The 26,900-nt window shown below is 35.2% G+C and overlaps 1 protein-coding gene across 18 annotated transcripts in view; it reads right to left on the bottom strand.

Annotated features, from left to right (window-relative positions):
• Positions 1 to 26,900, bottom strand: part of ADAM22 (ADAM metallopeptidase domain 22) — a 254,828-nt gene that overhangs the window by 175,052 nt on the left and 52,876 nt on the right. For all 18 annotated transcript variants that reach the window (XM_031939952.1, XM_031939953.1, XM_031939954.1 and 15 more), the window contains exon 3: positions 20,824 to 20,900. In XM_031939952.1, coding sequence (XP_031795812.1) covers positions 20,824 to 20,900 — 77 coding nt within the window. The remainder of the gene's footprint in view (positions 1 to 20,823; positions 20,901 to 26,900) is intronic.

Raw genomic sequence — 26,900 nt, 5'->3', positions numbered from 1 at the left:
GGCCAATATGGGAATTTGTTTTGCTTGGCTATGGACATTTATTACAAAGGTTCTGTTTTTCTTTTTTTTAGTGAGAAGGATTGATAAGGAGAAAAAACAAATTCTTGTAAATGTAAAAAAAATTAAAAGAGGCATTAGATACATAAAACTTTTTCAAAAAGTACTTAGAAGAGAAAGGAAGAAGAGAAAAGACAGCATCTGAATGGGACAAAAAGAAGAAAGGAAGGTGTTCTTTTAGGACATGGCTTCTTAAACTTTTTCCACTCTCCATTCCTTTTTGCCCAAGAAACTTTTATATGATCCCGATTATATAGGTGTATAAAATAGGCATATAAATCAAACATTTACTGATAATAAATCATAATTTGGTAACCCCCATATTCAGTTATGAGATCCCATATGGGGGTTTAAGTTTAAGAAGCTGAGTTTTAGAACACCTGAGCATATTTGTACACCGATAGGAAAAGAAGCAATGGCCAGAAAGTGATTGAAGATCCATGAGGGAAAGGGGAAGATGGCTAGAGGAAGCTTCTGGAGGAGACAGAAGAGAATGGGATGGAAAATGGAGGCTGAGATTTGCCTTAGTATACAAACAAGATATCTTATTTCCTGTGATAGGAGAGAAGGAAGAAAAAAAGCTGGTGTTGCTGAGCAGGTCTGAAGAATGGAGGAGAAGAACAAAGGGGGCCATGTCAGTGAAGTAGATATTCCTCATACAAAATTTAAAAATCATATCTTTATAAAAATTTCAAAATGCATTCAGCCATCTTTTGTTGGAGAAAGAAGTATGATGAATGCAGTAGTATTTATAGAATCATGGACTTTCATTACCGAAGATCTAATTCAACCACTGTTTTAGAGCATCTCCTTTAAGATATCCTCAAAAGATGGTCATCTAATCAGCTTGAACACTTCCAACAACAGGGAGCTTACTTCCTCACTGGATAGCCTATTACATTTTAACTGTTTTAAGTGTGCTTGTATGTTTTAAACCAAAAAATTTGTTTCTTGAAATTTTTATTCATTTATCCGAATTCTCCCTTCTGAGGTTAGGCAAAATCAAATTAGTCTTTTATGTGATTTATGATGATCCATTAAATATCTGAAAGTGACTCTATTTCCTTCTACTTACAATATCATGTAGTTTCACAAAAACTCATCCTGGGAAGTGTGATATATCATAGGAAGAGAAATGGTTTAGGATTCTTGGAAGCACTATTTTGTTGTTGTTATTGTTGTTTCATCAATTAGTTATATCCAATGCCTTGTGATCCCATTTTGGGGTTTCCTTGGCAATAACACCAAAGTGGTTTTCCATTTCCTTCTCCAGATCATTTGACAGATGAAGAAACTGAGACAAATTGCATTAAGTGACTAGGGTCACACAGCTAAGAAGTGTTTGAGGCCAGATTTGAACTCAGAGTCTCCTGACTCCAGGACTGACATTCTACTCAACCTGTTCTCTTCCTCCTATTTAAATTTAGGGCTTATTTCATAAATATTAATTTCATAAGAATTTAGAACTGGAAGGGATCGCTGAGTACTTCTAGCCTAACCCTTTTATTCTGTGATTGAAGAATCAGTCCATGACATCTTCAAAGTCCCACTGCCAATAAGCTTCAGAAGTGGGATTAGAACTCATTTCCTGAGTCCAGAATAATTGTTTGTTCTAAAAAACCATAATTATTAGCATTCTACCTATAGTTCTTAATTTATCATACACTTCTCCATACAAATTCTAGAGACTAACTAGAATGGAAAAAAGTTTAATGAAACAGAATGCACAAATCAGACAGATTCTCAGAAGACTTTCATAATATAATGAGAATAAGCTTGTTGCCTTAACTCACTTTATTTTATATTAGACCACCATTTTGTGATGAAACATTTTGCTGTTTGTTTTCCATTCCTTGTTTTTTAAGACTGAGATAAACGAATGTCTAATATAGATTGGTAAACAATATTTGTGTATTTATAAACATATGGGCCTTCCAGATAGAACAGGCTACTGATGGGAAAATTGTATAAACAACCTTGTTGTTGGCATATGTCATCATGTACCAATAAAATTAATTGTCAAGCAAATTAGGTCAGTGGATATCAGTAAGGATTTAGGGTATAACCAATTAAACCTCTAGCATAACTATAAGAAACCCATTAGAAGTTCCCAACTTTCACAGTGTTCTGAGTCATAAATGAGACTGGCTCCTGAGTTTCTCTGGGTGTAAGGTTCAAACATCCCCCCATATTTGCTTGAGGGCTGTAATGACTGATAGAGACTTGCTCACTTGCTAGACAATAATCTTAGAAGGAGACATTCAGTTTCTAGCTGTGGAGAAAGGAACCCTGTTGATTAGAACTAGTACAAGACATGCCTACTGAGAAGCCATAGGAAATCAGGTCAGTTGTTTTGTTTTTAATGGGGTAAAGGTTTGAATTGTCTAACAGATGATATAAATTAATGCGTGCATGTATTTAATTAATAATGTTCAATTTTGCATTGCAAAGAATAAGAATAATTCATGATTCCATATACCGGTTAACATAAGTAATGGTAAATCAGTTTTATATGTATGGAAATTACACATTCTCCAACATACCAGCAAGATCTGATAAAGGAAGCTTTGAGTAATGTACACTGTTGAGGATTGTGCACTGTTCTTATACCAATAAAGTCCCTGGGTTTAAATCTTGCCTCAATTATTGATTAGCTATGTGACCTTTGGCAAGTCACTTAACCCCTGTTTGCTATGGTTTCCTCATCTGTAAAGTGGGAAAAGAATAGCCTTAATCTCATACGGTCGACAATGTGTAGAAAGCCTTTGAAAACCTTAAATGGCTATAAAAAAGTTGTGGTTTTTTGGTTATTGTTCAGTTGTTTTGGTCTTGTCCAACTCTTTGTGACACTATTTTGGGGTTTTCTTGGAAGAATGCTTGACATTTTCTTCACCAGCTCATTTTACAGAAGAGAAAACTGAGACAAACACAGTTAAGTGATTTGCCTAGGGTCATTCTGCTAGTAAGCTTCTGAGGTCAGATTTGAATTCAAATCTTCCAACTCTATGCCCAGGGCTCTATATACAGCACCCCTATATAATGTTAGATTTTGGGGGAGAAGAGCACAGGGAAGCAAAAGTATGAACTTGAAGTCAAGTAGACCTGAGATCAATGCTGCTTCATATACTAACCAGCTTTGTGACCCACGGCAAGTCATTCAATTTCTCTTTGCCACAGTTTCCTCACCTATAAAATGAAGAAATTGTTCTTGACGCTCTCCAAGGTCCTTCTCAGCTCAAATGGCACTGCTTATGGTATGGCGCCCACTGGGCAATTCTGTGTGGATGACTTTCTGAAGGCAATCAGGTGGTATCTTGAAGAGACACATGAAAGATTTGAGTCTGAATCCTACCTTAATCTCTCCATACCTCAGTTTCCATGAATATAAAACACAGAGTTTGGATAGCCTCTATGGTCTCTTTCAGCTCCAAATTTATGTTCCTATGATGATAATGATGGAAAAGTGGGAAAGGGAAAGATTCTCATACCAAGCAGGTCACTCCTCCTTTCTAGGTCTCAGTTCACTTATCTGTAAAATGAGGATGTTGGATCCAAAGGTCTCTAAGGTCCCCTCCATTCTAAAACTATGCCAGCCAGTGACATGTTTGGGGATCACTCTTTATAAAACAAGCTTGAGCCTGCTCTGCTTAAAATTATGTAAATATAAACAAGAAAAGCTCTTGCTGGTCTAATGAAAGCTATTGTCATGCAGACCTATCATTCATCATGTGTTACCAGTTAACAAAAAGGCCCTAAAACTGATTCTGCTGGAGGGCTCAGTCTTCCAATGCCATTTCACCATGACGGCTTTGAAGACAATCTTTCACATGGGAAGAAGCTTTAATTGGTTAGTTTTATTGCTCACTGATGATACACTTGAAATGGAAAGTACATGGTGAAGTAGGAGCTGATCACTTCTGTGACCTCTATTAAGCTTTGTTGTCTATTAAAACCTGATGTCCATATGTTAGAAGGGAAAATGAGGTTGGAGTGAGAAAGGGGTGTTTGAAAAAGATCTGAACCAGGAGAGACCACAAGATTTTATATGTGGAAGCAAAAAACTTAAGAACAAAAGATTATAAGGAGCCTCCTCTCTGCAGAAGTATATGGCTGGGAAAGAATGTTCAGAGAAGTTTGCATGACTGGGGAACACATTTTGGTTTAAAATAGCCACTGCCCCCACTTCAAAACATAGGTTTAGGAAGAAAGACATTTTTCAGCCTGTCATTAATTCCGGATAATTTAGAAGGTTTAGAAGGTGAATTTTGAGATTCTCATTGAATCCATTTTCAGAACCTGTCAATATGGTAACTTGTGTGTGCATGGATATATGTACCAAAATTATTATTTAAGGCAGGCTCTCTGTAGAGGCAGAAGATGTAAAATCCCTTAAGTGTATAACTTAGAAGAAATTACAGGGCTTAAATAGCCCCCAAATATCTTTCTCATGAGATTGTGGTAGAGTCATCAGTCTTTCTTTCTGGCCTAGAAATCTCAATATCGAAGCCATTCTATTTGGGCTAAAATGACAAAGACAAGGTACATTGCCTCTTGAAAATCACTATGAAAATGGCTTTTGTAGGTATCTAAGGTGATGAGCAAAAGTAAACTTCTAAGAGTTCACAAACCAGATTTAATGTTCATTCTCCAACCTTCAATTCTTCTTTATGGCAAATAAGGGCACATTTTCCTGATAAATATCTAATCTTCATGCAAAAATGATACTTTTGAGATCCCATGAGGTTTCACAGATTTTTCAATCCTGGATGTAGTGAAATCTTCACAGTAAGTGAGAAACTAGAAAACTTTAGCAGTTGATTTCTGGATGCGTTCAATATTTTATAAAGAGAAATAAATGTCAGCTGGCAGCATTCAGGCTATCTTATAAAATGACAGTGATGATGAAATACACAATTGAAGAAAAATGGAGCTAGTTTAAGGAATTAGGTTGTGCTCTAACCCTGATGAAAAATAAAGTTCAGTGTAAAGTATCAATTTATCTTCATGGAAAACAAGAACTAGTATCTACAAAACAAGGATTAATATAAACTTTCAGCAACAGATAGACTTATTTATATAAAGTAGAAGGTCTATTGCCTATCACTTCACTGTTCTTATACCAAGAAAGTCCTGGGTTTAAATCTTGCCTCAATTATTGATTAGCTATATGATCTTTGGCAAGTCACTTAACCCCTGTTTGGTATGGTTTCCTCATCTGTAAAGTGGAAAAAGAATAGTATTAATCTATAGTGATATTTCTAGTTGTACTCATACCCATACATGATAATCACCAATCAATTCAACCCCATTATATTAAGTTCAACTCACTAAGAAATGGAGAAGATTCTAAGTTTAGTAAAGCATGGTCCCTATCCACATGGAGTTTATAGTCTAGTAGAAGTATGCAGCATATACATAAATAAACATAATACACAAGAAAAGTACATTTTAAAAGCAGCATGGCGATAGCTGTGATTACCTTTCATTCTTAAAGGAGATCATGGTATCAGGTTGGTGATGCCATAACATGCAAGTAAGTTGGATTGAAGTGAAGATAGAGTGTGCAGTCAATATGGCATAGGGGATGGAAAAAGAGCCTCTGCTTTGGGGTCACAAAGACCTGAATTAGTTTTGTCTCTAACACATACTGGAACTATGACCCTGAGAAAATCACAAATCTTTTTCCTGGCAAAACTCACTAATTCTAAATTTAAGGGAAGATGCTAACCTGCACACATATTTCCTTAAATTGAGAATTCTAACGCCATTATATGTCCAAAGGAAACAACCTCCAAACAAAAGAGAGGGACCAAATCAAATGCTCCATGAAATACTACCTGAACTTTTGTCGCCTTGCGGGGGTGGGGGAGTGTCATTCTTTCAAATAACAGCTATTACTAAACATTACAGGAAATATAGAAAGAAAAAACCCTTAATTAAAGATAGCAAATAGCAGAACTGGGGTGCAAATTCAGGTCATATGATTTCAAATATAGTGTTCTTTCAACTATACCCATGTCATTCTTTCATCCAACAAATCAAAATCAATACATAACAAAAATTAAAATTAATTTTTTTAACAATCTAATTGTTTACGTATCCATTGAATGAGAATTCAGGGTAAATATAGAAAGAAAAAAAACCTTAAATCAAAAATAGCAAACAGCAGAACTGGGATACAAATTTAGGTCATGTGGCTTTAAATGCAGTGTTCTTTCTACTATATCCATGTCGTTCTTTCATCCAACAAATCAATACATGACAAAAATTAGAATTATTTTTTTAACAATCTGATTGCTTGCATATCCCTTGAATGAGAGTTTAGGATAACTATTTACTTTTGTGTGCATCTGTGTGTGCATTCATTTATTTATTTACCCTTGGAAATTTAATATCAGGCCATTAATAACCATTCATAAATGGAAATATATTTGTTTGCTGCAGGTTAATTTCAAAGCCTCTCCTTTCACAGCAGGAAACCAAGATTAATCAACAATTTTACATGAAAACACTTTAGTTGAATCATACTGTTCTGGCATAATAGACTGACCTATAGCTTTTGGAAATAAAACACAAAAGGAAAGAGAATTATTTTATTTGCCAATTGTTCTTCCTTAGTGGGCACTAGTTTAGAAGTGCAGATGTATAATAACTGAAACATCTTAGAAACTCAATTTTAGGGCTCTTCAGTATTCTTCTAAAAGGTAGTTTCTGAAAATGATAGCTTTTCCTAAAATAAAGTAATATCAAGAAAGGTTGACTTTTATCTATTTATCTAGGCATTCTATGAAGGAGCCTTACAAGGCTTTATATATAGCCATATCTAGTAGCCAACTCACTGCCATAAATTACAGTTAGAGAATCTACTTCTCCCAATGTAGTTGAATACTGAAATGTAATAAATTTCAGTAAGTTGCACTATTTGCTTTATTTGTATTTTTGAAGTTAGGTCATATTCATTGTTATAGCTGCATTACATATATACAAACATATATATTTTTATGCGCATACATATACACATACATGCATATCTGTGCATATACACACAAAACATTAAGAATTGCATAAAGCAGGGATAGCAATAGGAACTGGACCTTTGATTTCAATGGTAGAGGGGATTTCTAGGTGAATAAACTCCTTTTACCAATAAAAGCTGGCAGCTTCTCTACAACTTACAGCTTTACGGTTACCTAAAGCATTAAGAGAGCAGTTATGTGGTATCATAGTACATAGGCCTGGACAGGAAAATTCAATTCCTGAGTTCAAATCCCGCCTTGTATACTTATTAGTTGTGTCACTTAACCCTGTGTGTCCCAATTTTCTCATCCGTAAAATAAACTTGAAAAAGAAATGGCAAATGTCTTCAGTATCTTTGCCAAATAAATCCTAAATGGGGTCATGAAGAGTTGGACTAACCAAGAGAATAACAAAAAGCAAGAAGTTAATGACTTGTCCAGAGCCACACAATCAATGTGTCAAAGATTGGACTTAAATCCAGATCTTCCTGGCTCTAAGAAGAACTAACTCTAGTATGACACACTACTACTACCCAGAAAGTATAAAAATACAAGTAATGAATAGGTATACTATATCCTTTACCAATCTTGCCAATATTTGACCTTTTTGATGGGCTTTTTATTATTTATTTGATTATTATTATTATTTTTGCTGAGGCAACTGGGATTAAGTGACTTGCCCAGGTTCACATAGCTAGGAAGTGTTAAGTGTCTTAGGTCAATTTGAATTCAGGTCCTCCTGACTTCAAGGCTGGTGCTCTATCCACTGCACCACCTAGCTGCTGGGCCTTTTGGAAATTAAAATTGTACTAAACAATCTCTTTCAAAGATTTTTGCAAGAGAGGGAATAATTTGGTACCTTGGAGATATAACACAATGGATACTGGTATCTACAACATCTGTTCAAATCATTGTTCAACAAATGCAAATTATGTTTCTATGCAATTATAGAAAAAACAGTTAATTTCATTACAGGCTTTGCAGTGAAACAATAAAAATGTTGGCTCTTCCAGCAAACTGCATTTTTCCATATGTTTTCATAAATCCAAAATTAGAAAAAAACAAATAATTTCAGACTTCTAAAATATATGATATATATTTCATGTATGAAGATAATGTTCACATAATATATATGGATCAATGATTAAGTCCTCACAGAGATGACAATATTTTATATCACATTGGTGATTTTTCTCTCTCATTTAACCAATGTGTTCATAAGCAGTGTAAAGTCTCCCCTATTTAGGGAAAAGGGTAGGTACAGCTAAAGATATATGTTAGTGGTTGACAGTAAACAACTACATACAATGAATTTACAAATACGACATCATAATGTTGAAGGCAAAGAAGGTTAATTGTGTAAGAATAAGGTGAAAACCACTCTGTCCTTTAGTTCTGATGCCTTAATCAATTGATTAAAAGTCCCTAGAGCAAATCAGAAAAGGTCTTTGAACTAAAATTACTCTGCGGACTTTGCACAATGGAAACTTGTCCATGTCATATGCTTTGCTATAAATTGTCAGAAAAGGTGAGAGCAGGAAAGGAAGGTAATTCCAGAGATTGAAGTGAATATGAAGTTCTAATCAAACCCCACTGAGACAGGACTAAGGGGTCCAGAGGAGGAAAAGAAAGAAAGGATAGTCTCTTTCCATCTTCCTTTTGACAGAGAAGGACTTTCCAACTTCAAGAGATTCATAGGATGGTTGATTTCTCATCTTCCTATCAAAGTAGCAACATTATATGCTCAGGGATGGAGGTGACATTCATTTTCTTATTGCTTCTTATTGAATTCACAATCAATACTATTGTTAATGTCTACATCACAGAGAACCAAGTAGAAACTAGCCTGCCTTTCCTTTAAGCAGCTCAGAAAAGAAACAGGGAACTTCTTGAATAACCCAAAGACTTCCAGGAACCAGAAGTTGTGTATTACCCTTTTTTCAGATGTGCTTCCTATGCTTGAATCAACTTTCCCTTGAATTATGTTATTATTGGTCTTCTTTCATTTTCAAAGAGAATCGGGGACACTGTGATGTCTTAGCTTGCGGGTGAATTGGATTGTAGTGAAACACAGTTTTGCGAAGTTGTCAGCCTCACTTTCTCTTCCTGAGTCATCAAAGTCCAGTGGCAGGAAAATAGTCGATGACTAGCAATGACCCAGGATGCAGGAGATACTATTGGAATCTTCAATGGTTCACCAAACTCTAAGCTCTCCTCAGCCCCAACTTCATGGTCATTGGAACAAATTGTTCTCATCTGCCCTTTCTGTGGGGAGAAGTCTTCATAGATTTAGGGTAAACACTCTCCTAACTCAGGTTATCTTCCACATGGTTTAACCCATCTGCCAAGATGACTTACCAAGATATGGTCACTGTGCATGCTACTGCTTCTTGGAGCTACAGGTAGAGAGTATGGAATGTTCTTGGAGGACTAGCCCCTCTGTGTGAGGATTTGCCAAGCCCTTTTTAGGATTGTTCATTCAAGTTGATGTCCAACTGTCATGTAACTCTTGACTGTATTCTTTTTGTATTTGCGGCACATTGTGTCACAAATGTCAGTAGAGATGTTTTATATCAATTGTGCTAACTGTACCACTGTAGTAAATACTGCTTCTGAAAAAACCCAAGTATTTAAAGCTGATCCAATGATTCTCAACAAATAATCTTGGGGAAAAAAAGCACACTACAGAGGGTTTTAACCAATAGCTTTAGGGAATCACTCAACTCCTCAGAGCTACCCAAGAACTCTGAAGGGAAAACATAACCAGGCTAGCTCTGGGAACTCAACTTGGCAAGAAAAATCAGAGTGGGAGTTGAGAGAAGGATCCTCAGAGCTTATTGGACCTACAGTAAGATAGAGTTCTGGGCCTGAAATCAGAAACACCTGGATTTAAATCTTTTTTTTTTTTTTTTTTTTTTTTTTTTTTAATACTTAAGGGACCCAAAGCAAGTCATTTAATCTCTCATCCATAATCTGAAGATATCTGTAGTATTTACCCCATGGGTAGTTAATAAGCTCAAATCACATGATATATGAAAAACAGTCTATAAACCCAAAAGCGCTCAATGTTATTTTTTCTCTCCTCTTCCTCCACCCCTTTTACTTTTCTTCCTGCCTCCTCTTTTCTCCTCTTTTTCCTGCTTCTTCCTGCTTCTCCTCCTTCTTCCTGCTCCTCTTCCTCCCCTCCTCTTCTTCCTCCTCATCCTCTTTTCCTTCTGCTCCTTCTTTTTCTTTTTTTCTTCTTATTTTCCTCTTCCTCCTCCTCTTCCTCTTCTCTTCCTTCTTCTCTTCTTTCTTCTCTTTTTCCTTCTCCTCTTTCTTTGTAGTAATAGTAGTGTAGTAGTAGTAGTGGTACTAGTAGTGGCAATAGAAGTAATAGTAATGCATGAATGATGAACTTTCACTTTTGTTTTGCATCATTAATCATACCTTTATAAAACTGATCTTATTTCTACAAGGTATAATATCAAACATGTAGATTATACTATGAAAGTCAGGGAGTCCCACTAAATGATTACAGAGTTGGAAAATACCATGTATTAAAAGGGTGTTGTAATGGAAAGCAAGCTGCCCTGGGTCCACTACAGCTTTATGCCAGCTAATCCCAACAGGGACCTCACTAGAGCAAAGCAATCCTACTCCTCCTTTCTAATAGGTTCCCTAGGCTACTCTCCCTAGTGGTTGCTTCAGTGATTTCTTCTCCTCTCAAGCCTCCCACACCATTCCATCCTCCTCACCTCACTTTAACTTAATAAAATCAAGACTTTTCTCCTCGTTTCCTCATCTCATATCTATCCAATATCAGCCCTCCCCACTTCCCCCTGTAACTCTGATTTTGAATAAAGAGATGCTTATTCCATTGTCAAGATCTCTTCCTCTACACATAACCTTGATCCCTTCCCCTTACTTATTTTCCACCAGATTGTCCCTTCTGTCATTCCCAATCTCTATTTTCTTCATGCTTTCCTTATCTACTGGTCCTTCCCTGCTGTCTGTAAGCATGTTCCTCGTCTCCCCATCCTTAAAAAAGGTCTTAACTAGATCCTAGCATAGCCACCCACTGTCATTCGAGATCTTATCCCCTTCTTGACTAAACTGCTGTGGAAATCCATCTACATTAGGTGCTTTCATTTCTTTCTTTCATTTGTTTGTAAAATGTCTGCAATATATCTTCCCATCTGATTATTCCACAAAAACAGCCATCTCCAAACTCCCCAGTGATCTCTTAGTTGACTGTTCTAATGGCCTTTTCTCCTTGCTCAGCCTTCTTGACCTCTCTACAGCTTTTGGCATTATTGACAAACATCTCCTTCTGGATACATTCCCTTTTTTAGATTTTCATGACATAACTCTATTCAGGTTTGCTGCCCATCTGTTGGAACGCTGCTTCTCAGTCTCTTTTGCTGAATTTTCATTCATTTCATGTCTGCTAATTGTGGGTGTTCCTTAAGACATTTTCTCTACCTCAAGGAGTAAGTCACTTAATTGCTTTGGGTCTGTTTCCTCATCTGTAAAATAACAATCAGACTAGATGGTCTCTAATGTCCCTTCCAGGTGTACCATTCAATCATTCTATAATTTTAGAAGAGTATAAAGGAATTTCAGCAGCAAAAATTGGCAAGGAGATCAAAGAGACTTAAGAATAATCTTTAAATATGCAGAGTGTTACTATATAGAGAAAGTGTATCTGCCGTTCTCTATTTCCATTAACAATGAAACCAAAGAGAAACATAATTCTGAGCTGCAGAGAAGGACTGTGATCTCTATATCAATTTTCTTAAGATGAGGGTTCTCACTTCAGAAGTTCAAAAAGGGCATTTTTATTACTACCTGTTAAACTTAATACCCTTTTAAAAAACAAACTGTACAGAAGTTCATGCTTTCATATTCACTCCTATTTTTGTCCTTTGTTTAATGAAATAATTGCTAAATTCCTAATAAAAATGAAAGTTGTTTTAAAAGATGAAGGTTGTTCCCAGAAAAATAGATTAGAGCATCATTAATTTCTCCTCTTTTGGATTTTTGAAAAGAAAATATTATCTCAAAGTCAAACTAGGTTGGGATGGTGGCAAATCTTTGCTTGGGTCACAGACCTGTCAAATGTTAGGAATTTTTCTGGGTTTCAAAAAAATAGATTTCAGAAAATGTGTGTTCTCACAATTAGAAAGTTAACACAAAGTGAGGGAGAGAAGTGAGCAGCTGCAGCTTATAGCTCTGATGAGTCTATCTGCCTCTCTCCCCACATAAAGACTTCCTGAACCAGCAGATATAAGGAAAGAGACCCAGAACTTCTTGCCCATTGCTTTATATAGACTGTCCATATTATTATCATACCCCCTGACTATCCTTGAAAGAACAAAAGAAGAAAGTCTGCAGAGATGTAGATATAACAAAAAAGACAACTGACTCTGCAAGTTAAGGACTTGGATTCAAATTCTGTCTTTGAAGCTATCTATATAATCTTGGGCATAGGTATATCCCAGAGTCCCATGAAGATGCTGAAATAGAAGATCTTTGAGGTTCTTTTCAGATCCAATTATGATCTTTCATTATTAATACAGTTGTAGTGTCTTGTCCAAGGTTGCACAAGGAGTAACTGTGAAATGTGAACCCTTTAATTCCAAATGTTTTGATTTCAAATGCAGCACTGCTTCTCATATAGGTATGCCTCATTTTAAAATTCAATAAATGTATTCCTAAAATGTTGTATTTAAATAAAATATTAAGAAACTGATTTTTTAAAATCTCAATTTAGAGAGAATCAAATAATTTTGCAAAATGAGTATTTTGTAACATATAAAAACTATCTCAAAATGTTTTAATATTTTTTGAGTACAAATGGTTTTCTTAGAGCAAGATAAATCTGTATAATAATAATGAATCCTATCTCCATAGTGCCTCAAAGTTTATAAAGCAAAACAACCTTAGTCAGCAGGTAATACAAATAGAATTATCCCTATTTTACAGATAAAGAGACTGAGGCTCACAGAATTGTAATGACTTTGTTGTAGTTCATAGACTTTACACCATAACAGGACCATGGAACAGGAAAGAAGTTTAGAAGAGATCTTGTCCATCTTCTCTTTTTATAAGTGAGAAAATCCCTTCACTAGAATTCCTGTAAAGACTGCTTTCAAAGCTGTGGCTTTGTATCTAAGTGCTGCTTTGGCTCTGATCCCATAGATTTTGATAGGTAGCATCTGTGCCATCATAACCTTTCATGGAGTCTTCTAGTCTTTTTATAGTTTCCTCTTTTAACCCATCACTATTTAATAAGTATAGTAACTTGTCCAAAGTCGCGTGGGTAGTAATTTTTTTCTGACCTGTCTCTGGTGCTTGTGTTCCCTCCAATTCTCTGCTCTCAGAGCCAGGTTTTCAATTTATTATGGAAAGTCACAGCCAATTTCTCTGATTACTTCTTCCTACCAAGGCAAGGGAAACTGTCAAGGCAGGCGCCATGTTTGATCTCAGCCAAACAGATGGCTTTATTTTTAATCTACTATAATCTCTCATGAACTACATTTAAAGCATGTAGTACTTTGATTTAAAAAAAATCTCAGATGAATTAACTTAATATCTACCTATACTAAAATATAAGCCATGAAGAATAACCTCTTCATAACTTCCATTGTGGTCCCATGACACCTGATCACGCAAAAACTTTTCTCATCAATCTCAATTTATGGGATACATATTAACTTATCTTTCCACTTAGTTTTTGAAAGCACAAAATAATTACACATTTGCTTCTTTTCTAATAGGTATTTATATTGGCTACAGAGAATTCTAAATCGTGATATCACACAATAAGAAAAGTGATTCTTGGTAAGGTTAAATGATTCATCCAAGGTCATACAAATGGTAGGCAACTGATGTGCACTATCTGTATGAATTTGGACTTAACTTCACTGATGTTCACTTTCCTCATCAACAAATTAATAGACTAGTTATCTATCTGCAAAGGCAGGGGGTGGAAGCATTTATTAGGCTCCTACTGTGGGCCAGGCACTATGTTAAGCACTTTATAAATACTGTCTCATTTGACAATAATCATAGCCAAAATTTATATAATGTTTACCATAAGCCATGTCTTAGGCTAAGAACTTTACAATTACTATTCCATTTGATTCTCACAACAACCCTGGGAAATAGGTGCTATTATCATCCCAATTTTACAGTTGAGAAAACAGAGCTTAAGTGACTTGCCATGAGTTACACAGCTAGTTAGTATTTGATGTCATATTTGAACTCAGGTCTTCCTGATCTCAGGTTTAGTAGTCAATCCACTAAAAGACCTAGCTGCCCAACTAATTGGAAATTCTTTACAATTCTAAATCTATTTTCTTATGATCTTCAAGAGATGACATAAAATAAATTTACTGAGTTAACTATTGGCAGATTTGGTGAAAGATTTGTTGGAATGTTAATTAACACATCAAATTTCATTTTATTACTACACTCAAAAGCTACAGTCACCTCTGGGAATTTTTTGTACAGTGAGAATTACATTACCATTTATAAAGGCAAAAACTGAGAAAAGTATGAAAAATAACATTGGATGAAAATTCTCCCAGGTAAAAATGCAGCAAATAAAAAGTATTCATGTCTCAGCATCCCTTATACATGCAAGTGTCTTATTCACTGGTTCTTGAAACAAATATAATCAGCAAGTCCTTCCAAATATGACATTCCTACAAACTTTGCTCATTATTTGTTGGTGTAAAGAGACCTAAGATCCTGGGGCTTGGAGATTTCAGGGAGCTATTTTAGTAGCATCTCTATTCTGGAAGCCAAGCCATAATCTAATGTTTGGTTCACATATTGACTTTTCGCTTAAGTTCTCTGAAGCCCCAAGGTGATATGGAAAGGACCTTGGGTTCTCAAAGCCCAAGCAAGCAAATCTCAAGCCATGGAAGACTCTACTAAAATTATGGATACAAGTGCAATGAGTAACTATACTTTTATTGTTGAAAGATCAGCTCAGCCAAAGAAAGATTCAGCATCGGATGGATGCAAGGGGATAAATTTTGGCTTGGCTACTTAAAAGGTTTGTTAAATCTATATCTGTATCTATAGAGGGAAGGAACTAAATGTTGAAAATCAGATTCTTGACATCTCCAAGTATTTTCTCTTAGTGGCCCAATTAGCATTGATATCAAGACCAAGAGAGAATTTTAAAAAGAAAAATTTACTGACATATTTTTATAGAAACACTGTCTCCTTAAGTTTACTTATTTTTCTTTTGTTCATTACCTTTCTCTTCTGCTGCTAAAAAAAAAATGGTATTTAAACCATTTAGAAAATAATTTACACACTGGGATCTAGAAAGACTAGCTTTCTGTCCCACAATAATTATAGTGGCTAATTCAATTTAGTAAACATGTGTGAATGCCAACTGTCTGCAATCAGTCAATCCAGCTTTGAAGCCAGGATGAACTAAGGACAAGTCTTACTTCTAACACATACTGGCTGCATGACCCTGGCACATTCATTACCTCTAGGCAATTCTCCAAGACTACTCTCCTCAACCAAGATAAGGTTCTAATTTGTATTGGTACTGGGATTTTCCTGTTGAAATCACAGGCTCAGTCCTCACCCCTCTGTACAAAACTCTGTTTTAGGCACTGCATAAAAACAGACATTAAGGGATTAAAAGACTATTTACCTGATGGCTGCTTCCACATACTAATGAATGTGGAAATCAATTCTGAGTGTCCCAGCATCACTTCAAGTTTGCTTAAATGTCACAAGTGTATAGACGCCGAAATGCCAATTTCAAAGGCAGATGTACTTATTAGTGTTTCTCCTCCTAACTCAATGGAGGAATTTTGGCATTTGCAATTTTAAAATCTCCAGTGACATCCAAGTGCCTAGAAAATAAAACTCAAGTTTCTCAGGATGTCATTCAGGGTCTTCACATCTAATCTAATTTTGTTCCTTGACTTACATAGTCACCATTTTCTCCAATTACATGTAACTTCTCCTCTAGCTAAGCTGATCAAATTAGGGAAAGAAATAAAATATTTTTTTTAAAAGTGGGTCTTCTCATCATGTAGGCTTATTCCCAATACAAGTCATTTTTCCCTTCTATGCTTAAAACCCTTTTGCTTCTACTTATCCAAATTATACCTATCCTTCAAATCTCACTAGCTCCCAGACTTCTCTGGCCAACCTCTTTGATTATTTACAACTATTCACTTGTTGGAATTAATGTAGCTTATTCAGGAGCTAGTCATATGTGAACTTTCATTTTACTTAATTTCTAATGTGTGAATATCGTATGTCAATTAAAAAAACAGAGAACTCATCTACATCCTTTTATGTAGTAGGGATGGACTAGAGCAAGGGATGCATGTGGAACATATATTGGGGGTTGGACATATTCTCTAACAAATGTCCAGAGCACATATCCCACACAGAGGGGCCAGAACATATGCCCAGCTCCATGGGAACTGACCCATTCATTCTTGTGATATATTTCCCCTGATAGAACATAGTAGATATTCTAACTATTAATATTTAGAGCAGAAGGGTTTAAACTGAGAGATTTCAGTGGGTCCATGAACTTCCATATAAAAACATTTCATCTTTATTTTCTTTTTAAAAAATGTTTTTCCTTTCCCTTACTTTCTTTTCCTTTTCTTCTCTCTCTCTCTCTCTCTCTCTCTCTCTCTCTCTCTCTCTCTCTCTCTCTCTCTCTCTCTCTCTCTCTCTCTCTCTCTCTCTCTCTCTCTCTCTCTCTCTCTCTCTCTCTCCCTCTTCCTCTCCCCATCCTCATTTTTCACTACCCCTAATTAAAATTTGCCATTTCCTTCAACTTTACAAACATTATTATGAGGAAGCCATAGGCTTCACCAGACTATTAAAGGAAACCACAACATAAAAAGGTTAAGAACTCCACATCTAGATACAGCTAAGTGGGTCAAAGGATAGATGGCTGGACTTGAAATCAGGAGGATCCAGTTCCAATCTTCTTTGTATTTTTACTAGCTAAGGGATCTTGGGCAAGTCACTTAACTTTTATCTAATTTCAATTTCCCTAATGGTAAAATGGGCAAAATAGTCGTATCCATTTTGTAAAGTTGTTGTGCAGATCAAATGAAATATGCATAAAATGCTTTACAAACTTTTAAGTTTCACATAAATGCTAAGTAAAATAGGTATTTTAATGAATAAATAAATTTTCACCACAATCGTTTTGATATAGGCACACAATTACAAACAACCTTTCTGGGCTTTAGTTTTCTCATCTATTTAATGAGGTAGTTATACCATATGCTCTCTAAAGTTTCTTTGGGATCTGAAAAAAGTGATTCTATTCTCACCTATGGTGAGAGATTTATTGTGTCTTATTGTCCCATCATAGGCAGCATTAAATTATTATAAACATTGGTGTGATGATTACTTGGGTTTTTTACTACCATCATAATCATCACCTTGGGCCAATTACATAGAGCCTTCATGGCCATCCTGGGACTCTTCTGTAGTCCAAGTATAACCAGTGAAGCCAAGACCCCTTCCCCAGGCTTCTTTGAAAATTACCTCTAAGAAGAGGTAATTTTGCTCCAGAAACCATAATGGCCTGGGGGGGAAAAAAAAGATTTTGCATAAAAGAAGGAAAGCAAGATTGGAATTGCCCATTTGCAAGTAGTTTGATATATTCCCAGTGCTTTATCTGATTCTGCTCCTCTTCTATCTAACTTCCTATAAAACTCTACTCATGTAGCACCTGAAAACATTACCTGCAAATTCCCACCATGTTTGAATTCTACTCTGGGCTTCCACTCTGGAAAATTACTGAGAAGAATGAAGATGTTAAGAGAAGAAGGTCAAAGGACGAGTCAGAAAATGAAAGAAAGACTTTTTTGTTGTTATGGGAATAGTTGGTTATTTCCCCCTTTTTCTTTGGATCAGACTTGTGATTTCATTGATTGAAGGAACTTTCACAGATAAAATCAAAATAAGTACCTACTCTGTGAGGAACCTGGATCATTAAGAGGCTTTCTCACTCAGAGGGACACCACTAATATGTATCAGAGGTGGATTGTCAACTGAGTTCAGGCAGATCCCACGGTGGGCTCTTTGTCCACTAGGCAGAGTGGACACTGCTTCTCTTACAAGACAAATGATTAACTTACAAAAACATTTTTAGAAAGTAAACATTCATGATCTGGGGACTAAACAACAATTCTCCCATTTTAAGCACATTATAAAAAAAACTGCATGACATAGGGTCTAAAGCTGATCTTAGAACCCAGAAGTGCTGATGTCAAATCTCGTTTATGACAAACTGATTCTTGCCATCCTGGGAAATAGAGAGAAGAAACTTCTGTTAACTCTATACAACTCTCAAATGTTACAAGTTGCAGAGAAAGTACTGACCTACATCAGTAGATGGAGTTCTCTAAGCCAGTGAAATCACATATTAGGGTCCCTATTCTGAATATAAGAATGAACTGTTTTCCACCAAGTGGTAAATTCCACTATACAATTATGAAAGTCGCAAATTAAGAAAAATTATTTAATACTTTAGGGACCTCTGATTTTATCATTTGATCTCCAAGCTTCTGGCTGTTGCCTAGGTTAATTCTAAAATGATAAACAGCCTAATGATGGACTCAAACTTGTCCCAATTTGGGGATTTTATTCCAGTGGTGCAGACTTCAAGACCCTCAATCTCACCTCCTTGTCAAAATAAATGAGATCCTAGAGTTTGACAAAAGTGGAAGTTTTCAAGTTTAATTGTATACCTATTCTTTGACATTTTGTGAAAATATAATGAAATCTTAAAGGAAGCACTTTTATTTTACATTTCTCAGTTATATTTAGGAAAATAATTTAGAAGAAAAAATGAATGCAGCTTGGATATCTCAGTCAAGACCAGGTAGGGCAAGAAAATACCAGGATCCCATGTCACTAGCCAGAAGGGTTTATTTTACAAATGATAAAATCAAACCCTAGGAGGCTGTGAGTCCTGAGAGATTGTGCCAAGATCAGACAAGTAGAAAATCTCAGAGTCAGGATGTGAATCTAGAATTAACTTTTGCCTCCCAAGTCAAAGCTCTTTTCCAGTGTCAGACTGTCTCCATGAATTTCTTTGTTTCATATTATCTAATACCCTTTACTCACCCATGGAACTATTATGAGAAGTCAAATAAGATAATTCAACCCAAGCCTTAAAGTATTATATAAATGTAATCAATTATTATCATTATTGCTGCTGTTTTTAGGCCATCATATGCTTTTAATTTTTTTTGACACTACATAACTATAGGTGTGACCCTATTAAGTGTTAGATGTTGTGTTTTGTCATTTTCCTCATTATGTTAATGGAAGCTGTACCAATCATACTTCTTAACGTTTCTCTACTCTACATCTGCCATCTATGGAAGTTACTTAAAATTGAAACTCTTATTATTACAATTCTTTTTGTGAGTCTTTTGGTTATAAATCAACTTTATTTCTTAAATAGATTTTTAATAAAAAATGTTACTTACTGGTTCCTTTCTACTCCAGTATAAAAGGATCCACTTGTAAGTGGAGTCCATCTACAAATACGAATTTTAATCTAATCGGCCTCCCTTTAAGAATTTATGAGCACTAACAGCACTTCACTGGAAGCCCCTATTAAGAAACATGGTAGACATTTCACTTTTTTGGTTTTTAACCAACATAAAACCAAAGTACAAAATGTTCCATCTAAGTGAAGAAAAATATATTTACTGAATCACAATTGCTATTATAATTAAAGTAAGGAGCATAGAGGATAAGCATGAATCCAGCATAGTTCCATCTTCAAAGAACAATATACTTTTCATCTTTCTCAATCCTGTCAACATCAATTTCAACTATAATTTTCCTCCATATTTGTTGTAATGTCAATATTTCTATAGTAATGACTGTCTCATCAAAGGGTTTCTCATAATTATGACCATTAGACTTTGGTTTGTTCTTTCATTTCCTCCTTTGTTTTCCTGCAATAGCTCTTCATACATTTCTCTGAAGAACATAGAATTTATCGGAGCTCAACCCAGAAACCAGCAGTGTAACATCATAAAATTTGAGTAATACAAATAACATCAAACATTTATAAAATGCTCTTCTCCCTGCAGGACCTCATTCAAGGCACTGAGGGAAAGGCAAAATTTAGATAAGATTTTTTCACACATATAAAGACATATATATCATCTATATCCCTTAGGACTTGAAATAACAAGCTCAAAAATTGAAATGACTCTTGTCTTGTAATTTTATAATACTAAATTATGTTCTAATCTCAACTATATTGACTTAGCCCCAGAACTAGAAGATCCAGATTCAAGTCTCACTTCTTTTTGACATACACTGGCTCTGTGATCCTAGTGAATTTCTTAACTTTTGCTACAAAGATCACAAGTTACAAAGAAGAACCTGCATTTAGAGAGGTTTTCTTTAATAGTGAAATCACAAGTTATGGTTCCAATCCTCAATTACATTATATCTGACCAGCTTCCAGCATTCATTTCTTTATATTAACCTTTCAATTCAAGTTTATTCAATAGCTATTCATTCATCTACGAAGTCATCATGGGTGACAGAACCACATAAAAATACTGTCCTTGACTTCATGGAGCTGATAATGGGAATTTGATGTGTTAATAATGAAGAAAATTAAGAGGAATATTTAGAACATGCAATTTAGCAACAAAAAAATCAGGTGGTTAATTTAGTGTGATCATAAAAAACCATTCCCAGGTGGCAAAATACTTACTGGTTAAGTACAACATCGAGGATGAAAGTTGATCCAAAAGCATCAACTTGGAAGCTCGCCTGGTCAACATGAGTATTCTGCAATATTAAAAAGACAAGAGTTATTTACTAGGTAACCTCAGTAGAAAAACATTTAATCAACTAAGAAACATTCATATCATCATTGTCTTTTAAAAGTATTCTGATGAGTAGAACAATTCAATGTGGTCCTTAAACAACACAGAAGATTAAAACAAGTTGACTTCTTCCTAGTGTCAAAATTGTTCCCTTAGTAGGTGATTCAGTGGAAAGAGCATTAGGCTGGGAATCAGAAAGACTCATCTTCCTAAATTCAAATCTGTTCTCCAGTAGGGTGACCCTGAGCAAGTCACTTAACTGTGTTTGACTCAGTTTCCTCATCTGTAAAAATGAGTTGGAGAAGGAAATGGTAGATCACTCTAGCATCTTTGTCAAGAAAATCCCAAATGGGGTTTTAATAAAGAGTCAAACATAACTGAATATTTGCGAAGAAAGATGAGGGGACACTTTCTTTTTTTTTTTTTTTTTTTTTTTTTTTTTTTTGAGGGGACACTTTCAAAAATTTATCACCTAGGTTTTATTAAGTACTAATTTTGTACCAGGAACTGTGTTGAGTGTTGGGGATACAAAGAAGAAGGGAAAAAGTCCCTTCTTTCAAAGTGCTCATAGTCTAATGAGAGGGACAAAATGCAAACCAGGTACAAACAATATTTTTGTTCATTTGTTTCTCTTACATCTAACTATAATTGTACTTTGCCATTTCCTTCTTCAGTTCATTGTTACAGAAAAGGAGACTGAAATAGAGTTAAGTGACTTACTCAGGGTCACACAGCTAGTATGTGTCTGAGGACAGATTTAAACTCAAGACTATGAGTTTGCTTGACTCCAGCCAGCTACTCTAGCCACTCTACCACCTAGCAACCCCCAATAAGATATATACAGAATAAACTGGAGGTAGTTTAAGGGGAAAGAGAGAAGACACTAATATTAAAGAGGACTGGGAAAAACCTTTATGGAAATTACAACTTTATCTGAGATTTGAAAGAACCAGGGGAGTCAGAAGGCATAGATGAAGAAAAGCATTCCAAGAATGGGGAGCAGCCAGTGAAAATGCTCAAGTGAAATATAAAGTGTTGTATATGGAGGAACAGGAAGGAGGTCATTGGTGTACAATAGAGTACGTGGAAAGAGAAAGGAGTAACAAGACTTGAAAAGGTAGGGAGGAGCCAATTATTAAAGGTCTTGAACAGATTTCCCAATGTTTCTCAAGAAATTAGACCCTTTAAATTAATATTTCCTTTTATCCTACCTTATTATCCTCAAAGATTTTCCCATCAAAGTTAAACTGGGAGCTAATAAAAACTACATTATAGATAAGCATAAAATAAGAGGAAATATCAACCCATACTCTTGCATGAAAACTCCCACCTATGATATCCATCCTTGTCTGTCCATTCTGTGTAACTCAGAATCTGTAATCAGGAAAAATACCATTTCCTTTAAAAAACTGTGTCTCTCAACTCAATTATATTAGTTTTCCATCATTTATCAGTCGTAATTAACTATACTTGCTTTCATCCTTAAGCTTCTCATCTCTGAGCTAAGCACCCACCACAACCACTACCAAATACCTTTAATTAATATGCACATGACACAAATTATCAACCATATCAATGGAGGAGGGGGTCCATACTGATATCACAATTATACAAGTATGTTTCTCTTATGTTGTATTTTTACATGAATCCTACTGGATTATACTATATTATGCTAATATATTAGACTATATTATATAGGAAATTAAGTGATGTAGAGAATAGATAAAGCACTGACCCTAGATTCAAAAAAACCTGAGTTCAAAACTGACCTAAGACACTTAAGAGCTGTGTGACCCTGGTCAAATTACTTAACCTCTACCTGCCTCAGTTTCTTTATTGGTAAAATAGGAACAATAATAGCACCTACCTCCCATAGTTGTTTTGAGTGTCAAATGAGACAATTTATGTACAGCTCTTTGCAAACTTTATTAAAGCATAAAATAAAAGCTATTTATTATTATTCCTTTTGTTGCTGTTTGTAGTTGTTATTTTTATCCTATTGAACCACTCCTTCCCATATGAGAAAAAACTAAAGAAGTTGAAAATTACTGCTTAAACATCTGGAATCTTTAGCTGAAATTCCAGGAAACTTCTTAGAACATATATGACCAGAAGGAAAAAAATTAATAATCTATCTCCTAGGAAAAGCCTTAATGTCTCAGAACTGAATGTTGATTATGTAGGGAAAGGGCTCCTCCCTTTCCCTTGGAGTTTTAAAATTTTTACAGAATTTCTATTACGCTGTGGGCTGTTTTGTTTTGTTTTGTTTTTAATTTGATGGTTTTGCTTCATGGCATTTAAAATTAATGTTTGCAGCATGAAGTCCTGTGGGCAACATCTTCTCTCACTGGATGTTTCTTAGAAAAGTATCCTAGTGGAAGTTAGATGACAGAGGGGTTAGAGCACCAGCCCTGGAGTCAGAAGGACCTGAATTCAAACTTCATTTCAGAAACTTACTAGCCATGTGACTCAGGGCAAATGACTTGTGTCTGATTTCCTCTTACTCCAAAATGAATGAATGAATGAATGAACTAATAAATGAATGAATAAACAAATAAATAAAAGTATCCTAGAAACAGAATTTCAACATTTCAACATAACAGCACCACACAAATCAAGAACATATAAGGCATTTAGGTGAGTGCAAGGAAGATGAAAACCATCACTTTGCCATCAAGGAATTTATAATTTGGAAGGAAAGCTAAGACAATGTCTATAACACAAGGTTTAATATGGAAAGTGCCTAGATGAAGTCTGTTCAAAGCAGCATCAGAAAACTTAATAAGGGAGAATAAGGGGAGGTTTTGGGGGGAGGTGACACCCAAATAAAGAAGGGAAAGTTCTCAATACATGGAGCTGTGAGACAAATTTATGAATGAAATAGGTGATGTTGGGTGGAAATGCAGAGAGCACAGAAAGGAAAGTCATTAAACAGTCTGTTGGACAGTTTATAAAGGGCAGTGTTCTGAGATGAAGTTGAATGGAAACCAATTTTATGAGCATTTAAATAACAGAATAATGATATATAAATAATATAAAATGTTATTATAGAATAATGAGATATAAATAATATAAAATTAATCTAAAATATAGATTTTTTTTTAACCAAAGGGCTACAGGTTCTTGAGCAGAGAGGAGGGAAGAAGTAATTACAATGAGACTTTTAAAAAACTTTTTAATACTTATATATTAATGCTGTTTTACTAATTTTGCTACTATGACTACATTTTAATGTCAAATTAATAATTCTAGTAATAATAGCTGATATTTTTATCAGGATTTCAAAGCATTTTAGATACCTATCTCATTTGAGTTCTCCCAATAGAACCTTATGAGCTACCATAATTTTACAGATGAGGAATATGAAGCATAGAGTGGTTTGTCCAAAATTGTAGAACTAATAAGTGACTGAGGAGAGCAATATCTTTAATGCCAGAAAACATTGTTCTCCATTTCGCATATGGATCTATTTTGTGATAAGTCAGTTTATATGTTTGACAGTGAAGACTTCAAGTTAGGATAGCTAATTTGTGGTTATCTTCATGGATATACAAGATGAGGAAAATGTATTCCACTGATAATTCCCTTTATTTATCTAATGCTTAACAAGGTAAATGACTTGCCACCAATGTGTCTGAATGTTTTTCTTAGTTGTAATATGTTTCTACTCTGAAAAAAAACTGTACAGTTCAGCAGAGCCCACATATCACAAATCTGACAGTGAATCCAGCGCATTTCCTTTATTAGATAAGCTGATTTATAATTTTAAGCTACATTAATATCAATCTGCATTCTTATCTCCATTTCTTTAAGCAACAACTATTGATGGATGCCCAAAAAATATGACGGTGTTCCATTATCCACCTACCTCATTCTTGTCACAAAAAGTAAAGTGATCGTGAGTCAAAAGACAGAAAATGACAATAAAATATGACAAAATGACAATAAAAGACATTCTGGTTGTCTGATGATAACATAGTGACACTAAGTTGGAATGGACTGTATTCACATAAAATTGTCAAAGTTTTAATAAACACAGAATCAAACAACATTAATCTGTTTCCCTTTTTACATAACTAGATATTTGTATTGTGTTGACAGGAGCATCAGAATGTTTATTCAATGCCAAATGCAGAACACAGAAATGACATCCAGAATCTGCAAGAACAGAAATGTACCACTATCGACACAAAAACTATCCAGGAAAAAAATGAAATCCATTTGCAGTTTATAATTAATACTAGGCAAGTACTATCTGTCACACATACATGATTCTTAATTTCAAAAATGATTTCCTCTAAACATCCAATAATCAACAATAATGAATAAGTCAATAGCCAAAAGACTGACTTCAGAAAGAGCAGTATGTGAGGAAAATCCTTCTAGTTGACTAAACATGAATGATACTCCATCATGGACAAATATTAATGCTTAAATTAGGCAACACCTATGAAATCCTGTCTACAGGCAATTCAAAAACCATCCAGAACGAAGCTTACTAGTTTATTCAGTGATTGCATGACATATAAGGACTCAGGTCCCATCCAACTGCATAGGTGCATCCTGGTGGGCAGGAGCAATCCCTGTATACAAAAATAGTTCACAGGCTGCAGAATCTGGAAATCTACACATGTATGTTCCATTAAAACCTAAAATTTAGCACATCCAAAATACAATCTTTTATCTTTCTCCTTAAATCTGTCTCTCATCAAGCCCTACTATTTCATTTGAAGGTACCACCTTCCAGTCTCTCAGATTCCTAATTGGAGAAATCCTTCATTCTTCCAATAGCCTTGGGAATAACAATGTTTCCAGATTGGTGCCCTCGGGCATCATCCTGGGAAGCAACCCCTGTGGAGATCCAGCCTGACAAAATTGCACTTCACAAACACTTGTTGACTTGACTGGGTTGGCTTTTGCAGGGGCTACAAGCTACAATTACTGAAGACCCAGAAAAGGAAGTTCTTGCTGCTCAAATCCTTGGCTCTATCAAATGGTTTAACATGAGAAACTGATAGGATTTTATCAGTGAAAATAACATTTGCTTTGCTGCTGCACCCTCAAGGACTATGGGATCTTTCCATCTCATTTGAAGCTGAAACCTTCCATTTGAGTTGTCTCCTCCCATTAGTATGTGAGCTCCTTGAAAGAAGGGACTGTCTCAACTTTCCATTTGGATTTTCAGTGTATAGTACAGTGCTTTGCACATAGCAAGCCCTTAATAAATAATCCATTCTTTCATTTTTCCTTCTCCTTTACATTCCCACATGCAATCATCTGTCAGTTCTTGTCAATCCCATCTCCACATCATTAACATCCGTGCTTCTTTGCCCACTCACAAAACCTTCTTTCTGCTTCGGTCTCTTATCATCTCTTTTAAGACTATTGTAAAAAAATTATTAATGTATAAATATGTTTCACATGACTGCACATATATAACATATCATATTGCTTACTATCTCAAGAAGGAAAGGGGATAAGGGAGAAAATTTGGAACTCCCCCCCCAAAAAACCCAATGTTTTAAAAAAGCCTATTATAAGAATCTCCTAATTGATGAAATAATTGAGAATATATCACTAGTATAAGCAGAAGAATTTCTGTAAAAGAGGATCTTGTCATTTTCATTCATGCACTTAAAAAATTGGGTAGTAGAATGGTATAATACATTTTCCACAAATTATTCCTGGTTAACATGCTAACATAACTAGACTGTGCCAGCTCAGCAAACCTGGAAGGTAAATATTATGGAGTACAAGTGAGCATTCTACAGGAAAATGAATTTTTCAGGCTTGTGCCACATGCAAAGCATAGTCTCAAACTAGTAACTTTAAATGAAACTTCTTGGAATAATGCAGCTCATGAATCGTTCAGCATATTACAAAAATTTGTCACCTTTTCTCCCCAAATCCCAGACACTGGGGAAAATGTTAATGAAAACATTACACATTTTTCTTAAAGGTT

Source organism: Sarcophilus harrisii, chromosome 5 (genome assembly GCF_902635505.1).
Source record: "Sarcophilus harrisii chromosome 5, mSarHar1.11, whole genome shotgun sequence".
Taxonomy (NCBI): Eukaryota; Metazoa; Chordata; class Mammalia; order Dasyuromorphia; family Dasyuridae; genus Sarcophilus; species Sarcophilus harrisii.
The sequence above is the reverse complement of the archived record's forward strand: the minus strand, read 5'-3'. Positions and strand labels throughout refer to the sequence as shown.